This window comes from Wasmannia auropunctata, unplaced genomic scaffold, assembly GCF_000956235.1.
Source record: "Wasmannia auropunctata unplaced genomic scaffold, wasmannia.A_1.0 LD336030.1, whole genome shotgun sequence".
Classification (NCBI taxonomy): domain Eukaryota; kingdom Metazoa; phylum Arthropoda; class Insecta; order Hymenoptera; family Formicidae; genus Wasmannia; species Wasmannia auropunctata.
In genome coordinates, this window is record NW_012026860.1 from 542,575 (window position 1) to 562,447 (window position 19,873).

General features: G+C 42.0%; 1 protein-coding gene across 3 annotated transcripts in view; it reads left to right on the forward strand.

The window, feature by feature from the left end:
- LOC105452538 (suppressor of lurcher protein 1) overlaps positions 1-19,873 on the forward strand; it is a 222,279-nt gene that overhangs the window by 190,377 nt on the left and 12,029 nt on the right. For all 3 annotated transcript variants that reach the window (XM_011693729.1, XM_011693731.1, XM_011693730.1), the window contains 2 exons: positions 8,396-8,585; positions 12,052-12,242. In XM_011693729.1, coding sequence (XP_011692031.1) covers positions 8,396-8,585; positions 12,052-12,242 — 381 coding nt within the window. The remainder of the gene's footprint in view (positions 1-8,395; positions 8,586-12,051; positions 12,243-19,873) is intronic.

The window sequence follows — 19,873 nt, forward strand, 5'->3', positions numbered from 1 at the left end:
TTTTAAATGACATTTTAGTTGACTGCTACGATACACTGCGTTACGCTTTTGTGTCTGTGGTTTATCGACATTCCGGATATTACGCAGTCAAACAACAAAATGTGAATAGCGAATTTTTATCTTGCTCTGAAAATCGGAACGGTATCGTATTTACCTGCGTCGGTGATATATTGTCACCGGCTACGCGAACAGCTGCGCTCTCTGCGAGTCAACAGGAAAAGAACTTCAGTGATCAACGTGAAATATATCGCCGAAACGGTGACATTACCCAAAATCGAGGATTCGAAAGATCCGCAAGCATGCGTGGGCGTGCAAGGATCTATTTACGTTTCCAGGAGGACGTAACCGCAATCCGGACATAGACGAGAGAACGCTTGGTCGGAGTGTAGTGACGAAGTGGCGGCACTTTAGACCGTAGAGTATGTCTAAAGGATCAAAAAAGAAAAAGTGTAAGGAAACGATAGCGTTTATTAATCTGGGACGCGCTCAACCGAGATATTTAATACTCCAACTTCATAACTCGCGTTCTATTACCGAACATTTTGTACGGCTAAAAACTCGGTGTCGTGTCGCTTTAATATAACGGCGTTTACAGCCACGCCGGTGGTATAAAACTTCTGCAGAGCGCCAAGTCGGAAGAAGAAACGCGACGAGCTCACGTTCCGTTACATCCCGTGCTAATATAAGCGCCGTCTCGGCAGTGTAAGCCCCTCATACACTGAATGGCCGACGATTCTTCATCCCGTCCGAGAGCGCGAGTGACACTTAATTGCCAGTTTCTTCGACTCGCGCCCGGTCCTACGTGGGCCTCCTCGGTGCCGCGTCGCGCGTCGTGCAGAAGCACAGCGGAATCGCGCGGGTGTTCGCATGATGAACGACCGAGGCTCGCCTCTGACCACGCGAATTCCGCGGATTCGCAGAATTCTCCGGGCAACCGCAAAATTTCACGTTTCACCGTAGACACTTGGGAAACGCGTTAATCATTGCCACCTGCCTCGTCCTCGATTCTCTCTCTCTCTCTCGCTTCTCGGATGTAAGAGAAGTGCGAAGAGGAAACAGGAGAGAAAGAAAAAGTAAAAGAGAGAGAGAGAGAGAGAGAGAGAGAGAGAGAAGAGAGAGAGAGAGAGCCTCACAGAACTCGTTGTCCTCCGGCTGAATTCCGGAAGAGCGATCGGCTGTCACGATTACCGATCGTCTCGGGTCCGTCCGACGAACGTGAGAAAAAAATAAAAGGACGGAGGTACCTTCTCCGCGTGAAGAATGGTCGTCGTTTCGCACCGAGTCTGAATCCCGTTAGCTTGTGGTCTTAACGGATGTCTGGCGAAGATACGCGGCCGCAGAAACTGTGTTCCACAATTGCCAAAACGTTTACACGCGGGATGAGAATTTAATCGTTTAAAAAATCGTTCGGAAAATATTTGGCGATTATATCGATCTCGGCGGAAAGTATAGCGATTATCTCGGAAGCGTCTTTCAAACTCGCTCTTAATCCTTCTGCGGTTTTTTAAGATAAATTACATCCTCGGATGGCTACGACTGGCGGAAAAAGGTGAAATTAGAGAAAGAGAAGATTTTATATATCCCAGACTTAATACTTTTTCATAGAGTAATTCTTTCCATGGTAATTAGTTCAGTACTCTTGGAACCAGCTCTTGGGACGATATGATATGTCACTGCGAAACACCAGCGCGGAACAACTTCTCTATACTTTTCTCCCGTGTTAAATCTTGTCATCGCTAAAGAATCGTTCTTGATTGCGTGGAACGTTGCACCCGCTGGCGGATGCACGCGACTATCGTGCACATGCTGCTTAGTCGCAGCTTCCACGTCATTTGACTACATTGAGCACATCATGTAACGACTATTTTGCATCGGCTTAACGTTGAAAGGATTAAGTTTATAACCGAGTTTGAGGATTACGAAGTTGCGATGCGGTCCGTTGATGCAGACGGTTCATTCATACTACGAGCTTTATCGTCGCTAATTGAGATCTCGATGGACGAAACTCCGCGCGAGCTTGTTGGCATTGATAGATGATGGATGCTTCCACCTATGGAATCACATATCGGGGTCAATGTACCGATCTCAAACGTCCCACGAATGTTAATTCAGTTAGGAAAAAAGTAGAAAAAAAGGTTAAGGTATCGTTTAAATTTTTTGTCTAAAATTCTCTAAGAAAGTTCAAATTGCAAATTCGTCACGCGTCGGTAAAATCAATCAAGACCGATGGTCTGCAAAATTCCATTTGGCAATCAAATTCAAGTTTTTCAGATTTTCAGAAAGGCGAGACACATCGATTAAAAAAAATAAGCAAGGTGCAAGGATTAAATATCTCATTGACTTTAACACGTCGACCCAACTCGTCACATAAAGAATGAATTTATCTCTCTCTCTCTCTCTCTCTCTCTTTCTCTATGGCGTCATTCCTGCGCCATTCGTCCGCAAACTTTTTCTATTCTTTCCCGGTTGCGCGCGAGAGAGGAGCTCATCAGCTAATGGAAATGGCGATCGAACGTTGGAAACGATATCGATCAAAATATTCGATCGTCGCGAAGCGAGCAGAAAACTGGCCACGACGGCGACGAAAAAAGAGAACGGTGGCAGCGGCGACGACAGCGGCGACGGCGGCTGTGAACGCGTAAAAAAACGCAGCGCGAGAGTGAGACGGAAGCTCACCCGCTGCCTTATATACCTTGCAAAGGCGGAAAATAATGTAATTATAATTTACGAGACGCAAACAGCACAATAGGCAGACGCGCGAACGGGATCGTGTCGAATGGCGAACCAGTGGAAGCAGAGAAAAGCGAGAGACGACGAGACAAGTCGGGCGGAGTCATCGGGAAAGCAGCGACAAAGTGCGACGACGCGGTGCGAAAAGCCGATAAATCAGCCGACCTAGTCGGAATTAGTTACCGTTCCATTTTGTAGCAACGTTAAGTAAGTTGCCTTCCGCTCCGTTCTCCTGCTCGCCCCGTCCCTGCCTTCCTTCCGCACCTGCCTCCGCAACACTCTCTCTCTCTCTCTCTCTCTCTCTCTCTCTCTCTCTCTCTCTCTCTCTCTCTCTCTCTCTCTTCTCTCATTTCCTTACTCGTTCCTGGTACCCTTATCTTCTCTCCGGCGAAGAAGCTCGTCCGTCCGCCTCTCTGTCTCGTTTTCTCCTTGTTTCTTCAATGGAGGATCCGACGTGTTCTACAGACTCGTTCTGAGACAAAACCACCAGTATATCCGCATCGCGACAATCTCGCAAAATTCTCCGGTAAAGACCGCGCCGGTCTGTTTCCGGCGTGCGTCATGCCCCGCTTAACTGTCGTGTCTTATCGATGACGTTAAATACCGTCGGAGAGCGCTGGAACCAACCGCCGAATCGCCGATTGTGTCTGCGCTGGACGTTGTCGATCGCCTTTCGAATGAAATTCATTGTAGCCTTCGGCGAGTTTTATGGACTTTAGTCACCCGCAAAATTCAAGGGTTTTTGATTATCGGTTTTGGCAAAGCTTCGAGAAATTGAAAAAAGTTTTGCGCAAAGAATCCAATACAACTTCAGATTTTTAAGGACGTTGAATTCTGTTGAAACATTCAACGATTTATTTTCAACACTGATCAAGTTGCAGGTTAAATTTTTTATTATTTGTAGCATCTGCGAAATATTTTTCTTCGTTCTGTCGTCAAAGTAGAAATTGCATTTTTATGAAATTTTGTTGAGTTTTTAAAAATTTGCGCAAAAATCGATATGATATTAGATTATTATTATTATGTATATGTAATTTCTCGACAGTTTATTATAAAAGATATAATTAACGCCGAACTATTGACCTTTGCCGAATAATAGAGTATGCTGAACTTGCGAGATTTCAAAGGTCACTTAACGCGCCTGCAAACGATAAACGAGCTGCTCGCTAGCCAGTAAAGTAGGTGATAACCTTTTTCTAGGCCACAGGCTACATCTTTTTTATCTTCATCTATTCGTAGCAGCTATTCGCATCACTCGAAAAAAAACTGCGAAAAAAGGGGAAAAAAGCACGTATTAAAGAGCACTTAGTAACGCTTATGCAATGAGACGCTATTGTCTGAAAAGCTCCGCAATTAATCAATTATCTTACGCGCGCGCGACATTATAGTTGAAAGCTATTTTAAAAGAGGCATCCGTGGCTTCTCTTATTTATAAAAACATTTGGTATCGCAGTAAACTAATGCGACGTGAAAGATTGATCGGTGATATTTTTTCACAACCATAACTCAAGTTTATATTGAATATACGAACCTTGATATATTTTCTGCGAGTGCGCTTGACGTTCTACGAATGCGAATTGGAAAATAGAAAGATTCCGTAAATTTTGAGAGGAAGTGAAACGTTTTCAACAGATTTTCAATAATTTTATTTCTATACAATATCTGGCGCGCGCGCGCTTAAGAGGATTGATGCGTATCTGTAGATATAGATGGCGCGATTGAAGAAAGTAATTTTTCACCGTGGAATCGTCGCTTCGAAATGATCGGAAAGGTGTCGAAAAAGTCTGATTTAAAGTCTAAATTAAATTTCATGACGGGGCGACGAACTTTTTGCTGTCGACAGCAACTACTGTTACAAGCACGCAGCGCGCACGGATGTTCGTATTCGCGGTTACGCCAAAATGCGCAAGAAAATATGAACGTTCATCATTCGAACGGAACCGGAAACCCATGCGGATATATCCCCGGTACGGATTCTGCTGAGTGAGGGGCGGATATGGGTGGGCAGAAGGGAGAGTTGCTTAAATCTGCGGAGTTAGGACAGGACTTACCGCCAAGACGCGGCTCGCAAATGGCGTTCAAATTAATTTCAACAAAGTTCGTAAATTATTAATACCCGCCGGGCCGGCGCGGCGGCTGCTGACTCGCTTGTTCCCGGCTAAATGTGCTGTTTAATTAGGAAATCCGCGATTGTGGTAAGACGGGGATTGTCAACGGTTTTACGTTACATTGCAGGCCACCATGGAGCCTTTCCGTGCGCTGACCGCCTGCCACGCAGGTGGATTGCGAATATATCTCGCACCCACCAGTGAAACGAGCTTAAAACTATTCCGACAATGCCATGCAACACGGCGTATCACTGTGCATTGCGCCCACGCGCAATTACGCGACACGGTGCGAAAGTTTGTAAAACAGCTAGGTCTCACGTGAGATCGTCACCGTAGAAGTAATGGTTTTGAGAATTCTTTTTTCGCGACTAAAACGACTGCAGCGTGAAATTGCGCCACACTAAATTAAAGCGTTAATCGCGGCATTTTGCAGATTATCAGGGCGCGACTGACTTTTAGATTACCGTCGTAACTTGTACGAAAGTTTGACAGAAAAATTTGAACAATATCATTTTCTCTCCTCATACATAATATATGATAGTTTACATAAGCAACGGTCGCTATTCTAAAAACTGTCGATTGCCAATCTCACCGGAATAGCCACGTCTGACAGCACGATATTCTCGCCAGTATAGAAATTGATCGCCGTAAGTGAATTCGTTTCCCAAATATAACGGGAGACGTAGTCGGAATACTTGGTGACTCTAAGAATTTTGAGAGGACGGCTCATGAATGCAAATTAAAACGCTTTGCCGCTTCTATCGCGCATCTCTTTCTTGGTGCCTAGCCTTTCCCGGTGTTATTTGGCTACCCTTTCAAACGAAGTCGATACTCGCAGCGAATGATGCTTAAATAAAACGTAGTACACACACACACACACACACACACACATTTATATATAAACATATTCGTATACAGAATATAAATTATAATCTTAAATCCTTAAAGCCGCCATAAATCTGTAGATTAATTAATGAAAAGACAATTGTGTTGGTGTACGTTAAATAATTAACTTACACCAACGCTGAGTTTCACAAAATTAATGTATTTTTAATCGAATACCGTTAAACACGGTCAACAATCGCTTCGCCCTGTAAAGCCGTTGCATACTATTTTCACGACATTAGATGCCCGCAAAATCGTAATGTCCGCTTTTGCCTTTTGCTTTCTTTATTTTTGCGGCGTGCGCATTCTCCTGAGTTTCTCCGCAGATATATAGGGCACAACGCAATGCTCAACAATAAGAAAGCTTTAGACGGCAGTGGCCATTACGGCACAGCATAATGCACATTTCCAGTCCGACATTTCCAATAATATGCCGTTGAAGTGAAAATTATGCATTGACGGAACGACCAAGAAACGGTAGAGAAAATTAATGGAAGATGCAATTTTTCCAACGAGAAAAATAAATATATTAGTATTGAATGTGACACCACGCTGTTATTCGAACGAACGTTCACGTCGTTTCAAATATTCAGCCGAGATTTAGGTGTATTTCCTTAACATATGTCACGTACATTACCGTAGACATAAGTCTCAAAGCGGAAATCGAGCTAAAAATGACGCTAAAAGAACTGAATGAAAAAGGAGGAGCTTGAACACAGCGCGAACGATATTTCCAATATTCTCGTAGCAACGTAAAGTTTGCTATAACGCAAAGTTCGAGATAAGTACGCTTCTGATAAAAACACTCATACAACATTCATAACTGACGACGACGCGACGCATTGATACCTCGCGCCTTTCCAGTTTCAGTGCATCCAAGTCCTTTGTATCAATGCCTTTCCCTCTCAAGCGCAATCGTTAAAAGCGCGCTACACCAGAACTGATACAAATATCCTTTCTCGTTAGCTCAAAGAATCTCAAATATATAATATGTTCGTGTACACACACACACATACACACACACACACACACACGCATGTATAACATGGTATGTTATAGATATAGCCTGGTCTAACATTATATATATATATTTGAATCCACGAAGGTCGTTAAGGTAGCTATCCGGCCAAGATATTACGTTACTTTTTCCAAACTCGATAAAAGCCATTGTTGGCCTCGTGTCGACGGCTTTGAGTCGCGAGATCGCAGCAATGGTGACCCTGGCCAAATGACAGTTTTATCGAATTTCTTCGTATCCTGGATACAAACACGTATCGAAACGTGTGTATTGCACAGCGAAGCGATGAATTACGAGATAGCCCTGTATTCAACGATGCATTATTGCATCCCTAAACCAGCTTTTCGGCATTCCGATTATACGCATCGTATAGCAATATTAATTACCACTGGCCAGTTTCTAAACCAAGTCAACAGTAAGTTAACAGTGTACGAGATTGGCTCGTGTGAGCGATTTGTTTAGGAAAATAATGCCCAATAATTATGGTAGCTATGATTGTAACGAAGAAATGTTTAGCTGTATATCTCAGTTATGTACTTTTTCATCATGATTTGTGTGTGCGTGTGTGTGTGTGTGTGTGTGTGTGTGTGTGTGTGTGTGTGTGTGTGTGTGTACATAAAGCGTGGACTCTCGTACGTAATACACAATTTCATATTTTTGAACATGCAGCGTAATAACTAGGAATTTTACAATCATATTGCGGAACGCTAATGGTTTACGCACGGATAGATAGTGCACTGTTTACTGCGAGAGAGAACTCGCGTGGGAGAAACGTGGAAAATATATTCACGAGAAAATATACAAGTACGCATGCCCACGCGTTCGTAACGCCAGGGGTTGCCTAATGACGGCATTTCTTCGGAAGATTCATCTTGCGAAGCGTACCTCAGCGATTCTGGCGTTAAATTACGGAAAGATTAATAACTGTCGGGAAGATTAAAGCGTAGAGACTCGAAACGAATATGCGCTACAATCGCGGTGCCGTTATACGGCAAAGCGGGTTAAGATATTTATCACATTAAATAATTTCATACCTTCCTTCTTGTGAGACTCGTTCAATCTTAACGCTATGCGAATAGTGCAGACGCGTAAGGACGGTGAACTGTCAAAAGAAATGCGACAAGACTAGAAACATGAATATTTTTTATATTACAATTTTAATTTATTTGGTAACAAATAGACGGTCCTAAAATTATTTGTCTAATACAAATATAGAGTTTTTTAATATATGTTATTATACTTTTTATGCTTTCAATGAGCAGGATTAAAAAAAATTTGTCGTATATTTTAATTTGGAATATTTTATTTTCGCTAATAGAACTAATAAATATGCGTCATGATTATTATCATACTTTTGTAGTCTTTGCGTAATTTTTATGCAACGTGTCCTCATGATACAGCAGAGCCAGTGCTCGTTTGCATATTATAGCAGGCGTCGATGCGCAAGCACTTGTAATTAAAACACGAAATATTCATAATTTAATTCGTACAACGTATCTTTCAGTACAAAAAGATGAAGGAAGCTGTCGCGTAATTTAATTGGCCTTTTTTTCTTCCTTTAGCTGTGCGTCAATTAATTACTTTCGTTACATTCCTTTTTTATTCGTCGAGACTGTTGCTACTCATTAAGTCACCGTGCGTCTCTTTGTTACAGCATCGCTCTGCGACGTGGTTTACAACAGCGATTCAACAAAAACGGGCGTAGTTATGTCACCTGGATATCCGAATCCATATCCATCCAGGACACATTGTACATACGACTTCCAAGGAAGAGGAAAGGAACGGGTGCAGGTGGTGTTTCAGGACTTGAATCTGTTTCATTCCAAGCCAAGCAATCCAAATGAGTAAGTTTCTCATATCTTCTAATCTTTTTCTAATTATTAAATACAAATATCGACGTAATCGAGATATACTTAATGTATAATTCCACTGCTAAACTATATCCGTTGTACAGATATATCTTTATTCGAAAAATATCTGTATTTTTGTGAGATGCAAACTTGTCCGGTTGCGCAATCGATTTGAACGTCGTGCATCTACACAGTACTGTGTTTTCACGAGCACATGCGACATTATTGCATTTAGTAGCAGTAGTAGTAACTCTTACGATACGTATGATTGTACCTAGAACCTTCAGTGCATTCTTACACAAAAGATGCTATCAGATACATTATGTATTTGCACGCACATAATAGACTTCGTTCGCTCTGTCTTCAAACCGCTGCATCAGAGTACGATAAGTGCAACCTCAAAATTTCATGAGAAACGCTTCGTTGTAAGCTGGCCTAAGAATAAGGCCGGTACCTACTGCTTTATCTTTATACTTTAACGTGTTATTGCTTTGTACCATTTGCTTTTGAAAATTGTGCGATGTCGAAAGTGTGGAGAAACCATAGTTCCAATTTAGCAAATGCAGTAAAATTGTTGCCTTGAAGATTTTCAAATTCTTCTGGCACGTTTACGCACATCGCGTTTTCCTCCCTTCCAGGTCAGTACCCATTCGCTTAAACTCGCCCATTCGTATACGTAAAATTGCATTGTCACTTTACCAGTGCAAGAAATTTTATTTCAATCCGACAAAAGATTCTTATCCTCAAAAATCTGACCAAGGATTTCGAGGATACTTCCGAGTTCCAAGCAGCAGAGATCGATCGAGAGCGTTTCCTCTAACGTAGAGATTGAAGGAAGGACCTGTCGTCATGGCCGAGAGGAGACAGATCAGCATAGGAAATCCCGGGAAACCGCTGCGATACAACCGCTGCGGGTTTCCCGACAATTGCACTCGCTACGATCACTTATCCTCTCATTCATTTTCCACATGGCTAATCTTAAACACGATTTAATTAGGGTTTCGTGCCATTGAAACTGACATTTAAGTGCTACTTTCCTTGCTTCATAATCGTCTGCTACTGCATTCCACGGTGATCATAAGAGCTTCTTCATTTTTGAAATGATAGTTGTTATTAAATAAATTCCGAGAATTACAATATAATACGTGAATAATCTGACTGTCATAACGTGTTGTTTTTTTCTTTACGATAACGTGTAAAACGGCAAAATTTTAAATAAGTTTACACACATTATTAATATAATTGAAATTATTCTTAATTAATGCATACATATACAAGCTTTCCAAAAAAAAAATAATACTTTAAGAATGCAATAATCATTATTATAATGCATTATATTTTATATTATTTCACGAAAATACATCACGTCAAAGTAGCGCAAGCATTACTGTTTCCCGTTATCGTATTTGTTCGTATTTAAGAAACAGGACGTTTCGTAATATCTATTCATGATGCACGTAAAAAACATGGGTGCATTCAAATGCTAAGGTGATTTCTTTTGAATAGAACGTCGGAGAGCAACCGCGTCATCTGATTTTCCTGCCCAGTTTCCTTCCAATCATCCGAGTAGATTGGTCGAAATTTTCCTCCGAGCACATGGTCGCGCGCATTCATGCAGTAACGCCACACAAATTTGCTCATGTACGAAATCACTGCACATGATCATACACGTAGGCCTGCTTGTGCATGGGCAAATAATATTCTTTATTGTGCGTTATATTGGTTCTCTCTCGCTATGTCTTGCGAATCGTAAATTGGCTGGTTAAAAGCCATCCATTGTGGATTATGCCCGCAGGACAATTGCATAATTATGATACAGTAAACCACGGCACGTTGAGTTCAAATAGGAGGAGTATAATAGGAATGCTCAAACGCTAAGCACAGCAAGGGAATGAGGCTACTTTTATGCGAAAATGAGTTTAACGTGATTATTTTTTTAAAGCTTGCCATATCAGCCTGTCAAAAAAAAGAGTAGATATTTTCTACCCTTTCACGTTCAACAATTCACAAAAGTTTTATAATTATATACTTGACATAAACTGCGTATAGACCGTGTGTTCAAAATATACTTTTGAAAGTTGTTTTCTTCACTCGAAATATATCTCTTGTTGAGCGTGTATAACTTTGCAACATTACGATTACTTTGATAAGTCTTTTATCAAATTTGTAATTAGATCAAATTTAAATACATTTCAGAGAAAGAAAGAGAGAGAAAATATGAGAAATCAGTAGCACAATTTATACTGCATAGTAGCTTTACCAACGTAATTTTCATTATTTTTAAAAAAATTTTTTGCCAAGTAGCATATTTGTTGATAAATGCATTGCAGACTCTAGTCCACTCAATTATTTAGTCCAGCAGTAGCAAACATAAAAATACTCAATTAAAAAAGCTGCATTTTTATTTTCATATAAAAAATTCATATAAAAAACTTTTATTACTTTACTGTATATTTAACAATTATTGTAAAGATGTTTATTTTGAATATAAGACTAATACCTCCATCTCAATAAGCATGATATGTGTAACAAGCAAAAGTAATTATTTTATGAATCGATCACAATCCTCTGACCGCAATTATTTGATATTATCCAACTCGGCAAACAGATTGCAATGGATAATTTTTCGCAATGGACGACAGCGAGTTCTCGTGTCAAGAGTTTTTGAAACGAAAGTCCAGACTCGAGAATGTCAACTCGGTGTCGAGTTATCGTTCAAAGTTCGCTAGCGGCGCGCGGCGTCGTAAGCACGGAATATAAAATTGGACAACGTGCAACGTGTTGCAGTACACGCTCCAGTGCGCGTACCGGGACAAATACATCTTGATTCCTGTTCCTTGTGTTCTAACGGGACGTGAAATCAGAAATGGAAATACGAGTCCCCCCGGTAGCGGAGCGTCTTTTGTCGAGGAAATGAAAAGTTTTTCCTATCGAATATTGTTTCGTGACGCGTAACGAAGGCTGCACGTCACAGCAACGCTAACACAACTGCACAGCGTTGTGAGGCAGTTATCGTTCAACAACTTTTTAAATTAAATGATTAACGTCGTGAGAGATGTTGCAATGAGAGACGCTATTTTATTAAAAATAATCCAACGATCATAAAATTCGGAATATGCAGATTTTTTTTTTAAATCAAATTTTTATATTTTCGCTCTTTCACTATTCGATACCATTATATAGAATATTACATGATAAACTGCTCGTGCAAGAGGCAGAGAGATACTTTATCTGCAATTATTGTAATTATTGAAATTATATGAAAATTGTTGGCTATCCGCAATAATTATCGCGCTCGAAAGTATCAAATTTTGGTTACTACGTTCAACCGCAGATATATGTTCGAAATGTATAAAATAATTAATTTTGCAAGTATTATATATACCTACATATATATAATATATGTGTATAAAATGACACCCAAGGAACATACATTATAAGTAAATTACTTTTATTACAGTTGCGAAGGGGTCGATTCATTGGTGGCATACGTGCATATAGATGGAAAGAAGGACAAAATAGATTCGTTCTGCGGAGATACACCACCGCGACCTATCATGAGCAACGGTCCGCGACTTTCCTTGGAGTTTCAGGGAGTAACATCATCTCGCCATTCGAGAGGCTTTAAAGCGACATACACTTTCATGGAAAGTAAGTGTTTAACGTATAGATTTTAACAATAAGTTCGATTCTTGCGCGTGTCTGTACAATGAAATAACGATGGAGTGAGAAAAGGTTCTATCTCTCCTCGCGCACAATTCAAAGCGAATCTTCTAAGTACAATAGAAATCTTCCATTCGTCCAAGACGCGCGTAGATTTACACGTATATTGTCTTCCCGTAAATCGATTGGAAATGTTCCGGTCCAGATGGACGACGGGTATCATCGAGAATAACTTATCGACGTGGAACGTGTTCGCGGCGCAAGATCAGGTCATGACGTACGATCTTATATATTCGTGGATGGGGCACAGAGCCGTATTCCGGGCTTTTCTCCTATGTCCCGTCAAAATTTCAATTTCCGCTGAGCATTCTATCGCGATAGCAATGCGTCTCGCCGCGTTTCGCCGTTTATCACCCACAGGTGAGCTCGGATTGTAGTGCACGCGCTAGGCGGGCATCCCGGTAGCGGAACAAATGGATCGCGAAGTGCGTTCATCTTGGCGAGAATCATTCGGGATGTACCTTAAGAAAGTCGGGGAGTGCATCGCGAGGCTGTATCGGTGAAAGTTAAGGCGGGACACACGAGCATGGAGAAACGGAGGCAGACAATCTGTCTCAAATATCAAGCAGGTGAAGGCCGTGAAGGGGTACAACTTTGCCGTGCCGTCAGTTAAGGGATGAATATCGCTCGATTATACCGAGTATTTTATCGTCCTCCGACTACCATCGAGCAGAGTCGAAAGTTCGCGCGCTATCGCATAATTGAAACGCGGCAAAATGGATCCTGACCTATTTTGCAACGGTGGAAAGAGATACGGCGGCAAAGTTCCGGCAAAGTCGCTCCGCGGCTCCGTATTATGAATGTTAACGGCAAGTTTGAGTTTAATTTTTACGAGCGGGACGTTACTATACCCCTTCCCCGCACCTTCGCGCACCTCTCTCGCTCCCCCCCCCCCTCTCTTCTCCGTCTTTGAAACTTCGCGGCTGAATTATCGCGCTAAGGGATGCGGGTACGTTCTTCGGGGCCCACATAAATAGACTTCGGAGGATCCTCGAAAAAGACGGGGTCGTTCTCGCAAATCGAAGTAGGCATTCGGCAATCGAACTGGAACGGACACCAGAGAAGAAGAGATTCGCAATCGCGCTCCCTCCCTTCTTGCAGGAAACCAGACGCGGGTCTCACTCCCGAACTGTCACAAGCACAACGATGTTCTCGACGACGAATCGATATGACGCATTTTAGAAAGGACCCGCCGGTCCTGCAGGAATAACATTCTACGCGTTGACTAGGACATTTCCTTGGGGAAGGCTGATGTCATTGTCAGACTGATATGTGCGTGTCAACCGAGTCGCGTGATACATTTTCCCTATGCGGCGTCTATACATATACATGTATATATATCTTTACTCACGCTTGAAACTAGTAATTATGACATCGTTACAGGGAGGGGAGAGAAAGAGAGAGAGAGAGAGAAGTCACAACATCCAGCAGACAAATTTCTCGCTCTTCGTCGTTATAATCGACGTCACGACGACAATGGCAGGCGGATAATCGCGAATTACGTCGTAACGACAAACACGCCATTGTAAACGCGAAGGACGCGAGATTTATGACGTCTACTCGGTGTAACCCGCCCTTCTTGCAATTAGTCCCGTCTTCCGCCACGATGGTAAATTAGACTCTTTCTCTCTCTCTCTCTCTCTCAGTCTAAAAAACGAGTCTGTGTCTCTCGGCGCAAACGCTTTGGACGCCGATCTATTTTCCGCGAAAATCTATTTTCCTCTCTATTTTCGATCGTTGATCGTACTGTAGACATTTCTTGCAGACGAGACGCACCGCTATCGTTTAGACGGTGTCGCGTCAAACCACGTTTCTCGCGGAAACTTATCGCTACGTCGATTCGTAGTCGTTTAGTCACAAGACGACGCACGCCAAAGGACATCGACCGGAAGTTTTGGAATTCGGTCGAACGTTCCAAATATCGTCGACAGCTACGATGGCAACGTTGGCAGTTAGCGAGCGACATATTCCTCACGACATGCCTGGTGAGAGAACTCGACTCGTCGGGCGAGACGGTGACGGATTTACGAATCCATCGTCGACGAAGAAGTAGGACAGAGCTTTTGGAAAACAACGTCGTCGTCGTCGTCGTCGTCGTCGTCGTCGTCGTCGTCGTCGTCGGCGTCGTCGCGCTTCGACATTCAAGCATACATGTACGCATCCCGTGTTTGTCTGACGCTTTGTACATATATGTATGTATCTATACGCGCGCGCACTGGTATCAAACGTATGAAACTTACGGCCGTATTAGCAGCAACGCTTTAGTGTAACCTAGCGTATTCCGCTTTCGAACTTTGCCGGAGTTTCGACGCAATATTTCCGACGAACTCGGCAAAGTTGATACGGGCGCATCGTACGTCGTATTGTTGCGTCAAGTCATACAGCGGGAAACGCGCCGCGCCACGCTCGTTCGGTCGACTCGCCAACTTTGGTCATCCATTAGCCGCGCTTAACTTTTTAAGCAAAGCTAAAACATACATCGATGATGCATGTAGTTCCTGATTATTAAGATATTTGAAATACGCGCGGCTTGCAGAGGTCTCGCGGTGCAAAATCCTGATGTATAATAACGCGTGCGCGAACGTACAGGAAGAAACGGGGCTCGAAAAAAAAAAGACGAGTCCATGGACGACGCTTTAAATACCACTTTGGAACAGGACCGTTTTGCATTTCGAGAGTTATTTCGCGTGAATAGTAGAACGAGGTGCCGGAATCGTTATCGTTGATTACAATTGCAAAGTTGGGAGGAGTCCGGCCGAGACAGCTAGGGCCAGGAAGGAAGGAAGGAAGGAAACGACGAAGGGAGCTCGGCGTCCGAACGCTCTCGGATACGCGCACGGTGCCGAACTGCGAGACGGCGGCGAATCTTTTGTAATGTAGATCGCGGGACGATTTTAACGACGGTTATACCCCTTCGAAAGTGTGATAAACAGTCTGCGTGCACCCACGTTGTAGATGCATACAACGGCTCGAGGCGGTCCTCGTGCCGCCCATGGCCGACTTCGGGACAGAGCGACGCGATCTGGCGCAACATAAATTGCCAGCTCGTATATACTTGAACATTCTTCCATGGCCGGGTATTATAAAAGTTCTCGCGAAACTTTATCAATTTTACGGATACGCCACATGTACTAGGAAAAAAAAAGAAATGAGAGCTCGTTTGCCATCCTTTTCTCTTTCTCCTTTTCTCTCTTGCTTTGCCCGCTTGCTTTGATCGCTTTTACGTATATATACGAGCACACATGTATGTACGTTTTGTATCTTTATACAAGTAACTACGTACACATTCGAATTCATCTCGTTTGCACAAACAAGAATATTATCGGGCATAATAATGTTTTTAAAAACTGCCATTAAATTTTTAATTTTAATTTTATCGAAATATCGGAAAATACTCGAGGATATATATATATACATTAAACACTATAAATTTGTAGAACAATGGTATTGTTCAGTGCTCTCTGCACGAGTTACACGCATCCGTTTTCGTTGGAAGACAGAAGCTACTGCAATGTGGCAGGGCGGAGAAATTCTCTCGTCTCGGCAATCTTGAAAAATTGATACCATAGGCCGTCTCGCCTAGGCTTTATCGGAGTAACGGGCAACTAAACGTACCATTTTATTGGATCCTACGCTCCAGTACGCTGCGAATACCGAGCGGGGTCGAGGCGTTCTTGGTAGTCGTGCGTGAATCTCAATCGTGGAACCGCCGTGGTGAAACAAAATAGGTTTCCCGTCTGCCGTCTAACTCGCCGGTTCACGGAGATTTGCTCGACCGACACACAATCCCGTGATACCAAAAGTTGGAGGCACAGCGTTGTCCAACAACAAACATGGCGGAATTGTTGATCCGTGTTTGCTCCTTCAACGTGTAGCAGCATGCGTAGTTATAATATCTGCAGCATCCGGTGCATAGTTATACGGAGTACCTGCAGGTCTAACGTCGCCACGAAATTTGGAGCTTCTTTTTGCGCGAGCACAAAACAGCGCTTAGACAGAAGTTTGTTTCGTTGCACAAGTTTCAAGTACTTACACGAGCGCGAAAACGTTGGCAATTAATAATTCAGTTTCTAAATCACTTGAAAATGTTGGAATGGATCTTTCTGTCGCTGACAAATATATCTCAACTATAAAATTGATATCTCATTATACAGTTAACTCGCGTAATTTATTCGCGCTGATTTTGTCGTTGGCGTTCCCGTCAAATTGCAGCGCGAAACGTACGTCACAGTGTTCAAATATCCTGTAATTTCCGCAGAAATGTACAAAGCGTGGACAAACGCGACGTTCTCGTTACTTTAACCCCCACACCTCGCGTAATCGGGGGACATTGCTTGTTGCAAGCGTGAAACAAACGACGCGACTGGAAAAAAGAGCGGCGGGTCGAGCGTAGAGTGAGGTCATTTCAAAATGAAACCCCCCCTTCTACGCTGAAACGCGAGAAGCCGGCGATACAAGTAGAAAAAGCTGCAGCCATCGTGCCATTGCCAGCCAAACGAAACAATATGAGACTTCGGAGTTCGGAATGACGGTATAAGACCACTGAACGAAAATAAAACAGTATTGATAATATTCCCCTCGAGACTGATAAAAGATAAATGACTGTAATCATTAAATTTGAATGTTGAAATTGTGCGGATAATTCAGCGTCAAATAACGTTTGTTTCGCTAAATATTCAATGAACATTAAAGAACCATCGCGTAACTATTTGCTCGCGGACATTAATTTGATGATTCGGTGGTAATATAAACATCAGCAATCCACTATCGCATCGATCTCGGTAATTCGCAAGAACATTCGGAAAACCCATTTATTTATGCCCTCTATGCTGATATGATACCATTTGGAAACTTAGTAATATTGATTTATTTACTCCATATCCGTAATGTACTCAATCCGACGGGGCAGTTTATATTTTCTGGCACGTTGTCGGTAATCATCGAAATAAAATCAGCCAATTCATAATTTGAACGGCGCGTTGCAGTTACGCAATTCGCATATCTGACAGAGTCCGCATCGCGGATGAATAACTGATAGATTAAATTATAATATATTAAAATGTTTCGTTGAACACTTCTCTCTTGCCCGATTGAAAATAAATTTAGGTACTTTCGCAAATATTCAGCGAAAAAACAGCATTTCAGCGAAAGAAATATTTATTATAAACTTTATATAAGAATCTAATAACTCTTCTATTTCGATACAGACTTGATTAAGACAGATGTTTTATCATCATATTTAGCTAGTTTCTCTTTGCTTTTCTCTGGCTTTGGTTATATATTTTTAATATACAAGGTGTCACTTTAACAAAGTATTTTTTCTTTATTATTTGATGAAATAATCTATATTTTTGTTAAAATTTTAATACAGAATTTAGTTACCGAGATATCTAATATTGAAAATTTTCTCAAAGTTGTAAAGGCAGACAATGAGAAATGAACTCTAAATTTTCCAAGGAATCTGCAGTCGGGAAAAAATGCAAGATGCTTGGAGCACCCAGTAAATCAAGCTTCTTGCTTATTAGAGGTACGCTTAACAAGTGAGTAATTGTTGCGAAACTTTCTTCGGGTCCTTTCTTAACTCGAGTACACGCTATCCGTATAATAAAGTCGGTGTACAAAACAGGTACGCTCCTTTCCCAATAGCGGTCGGAATGAAAATTATGAACATTCAGATGCAAATTTAATCTATTTGATAGCAAAGACTCGCGAAAAAAAAATAAGAAAAAAATAAAAATGCAATTTCATTTTCTTTTGAAAAAGAAATTCCAGAACGGTGGAATAATTCAGTAATCATCATTTTTGAATTTAGAGATATGTCACATATTTCTACGTTCGATACCCGCATACTCTGCGACGTGCTGTTCCAGACGCCACAAATGAATATCGGATCGCGGGCATGTCCGATCGAACGTAACACGCGTTATCCGGCGATGCCCTTAACCGCGCGTTACCCGTCGCGAGCTATCGGGAAATGTCATAAAGCGAAGCGTGACCGTGTCATAAATATCCGATTCTGACGTCGAAATTCATCGGACGGTCTCTACGGGAGACAAATTGTGCGACAACCAGAAACGCGACCCGCCGCATTAAGGAATTACATGCATAGGACGCACGCATCAGTCACTTCCATTGATTGCGCAGATAGTAGAATATACGCTGCGTAAATTGTATAAGAAATACCGTGCTAATTAATGAGCTTTGTCACTTGGTGATATTTCGTATACTAATATACATATATACGTGTCCAGAAAGTGTACATGTAATTAACTCACCATTTCAATTTCCGCGGCGGAAAAACGTTTCTATTAGAGTACTAATTTTCGCATTTCCAAGCAAAATGTGGCGAATGTATTCGCGTATCTGACACAATACCGCCCGTAGTAGTGAATGATAATTTCAACCGTAATCAGTAGCCACATCGGTAATAAGCAGCTGATTTAGCAATACTCCCGATTATTCCACATTGCGTTAGTGTGGAACATATATAATTCACAAATATTTGCACTATACCCAATCATCGGAGACGGTAAATTCTATTAAAAGCAGGTACCATAGCGGATGTTGCGATCTGTTTGTCCCACTGCTAATTACATGCACAGAGCATTTCATTCTTAATGAATCAGCGAAATTATGTCGCGTTTGAAACTTGCCGATCTTGTCATTTTTATCCATATACGTATATTGTCGATTGAAATTGCAAGTATGGAATGTATTGATACGTTGCAGGTTTAAATGATAAATCATTACGCGATTGTGCAAGATAATTTATAAAAGCGACATTTGCTTTGTTATTTGTCGCGATTGTTGAAAGGCGTTTAATGTAGTTTTATCGAATTTTAATAAACGCGTCCATCATAATTTCAGTGAAAAATTCTATTAAGCTCCCTTAATCGAGACTGGCTAATGCATGACGTCGCCGGCTGCGATGCATTTTCGATGCATTTTCCAATTCCACCGGGAATATTTTCGCACGAATTTTTTCGCTACGAATATCTTTCTACAATTCGCCTTTCAATAAACTCATAATTTGAGATACTAGATATCTGCACTCTCCGCCGCAGTTGCTATAGAATTTCCATTTTTCTATTTCTCTCTCGTCAAACAAAGGCGGAATTAATTAATTTTCGTCCTGCGTTACGGAAAACCACCTTAATCGCCTAGATTGCGCGACGTCGCGACTTGCTGTACCGCAGATACAACGATGCGCCACTGAATTCTATGCTTAATTCACCAGGCAAGCGTTCGGTCTGCACTGACATCATACACTCGTATCACGCTCGCTGATTAAAATCTTCGCGAATACCGCGCTGCGAGTACCGTTGCCATTGTATAACATTACGTAAATCGAGGTATTACTTAGTTACGAAGGATAGGAAAACGGGACGTGGAAGAAAGATGAGAGGGATAGAGAAGAAGAAGAGAATTCGTGTGCGAACGTTGTACGGGGTTATGGCATGCGGAAAAGAGAAAGAGCAACCCGACCCCGTTGTTTTCTGAGATACGTTAGCGCACCACGAGAAACCGGAAGTATTCGGGACAATGTACGCGAGCGCACA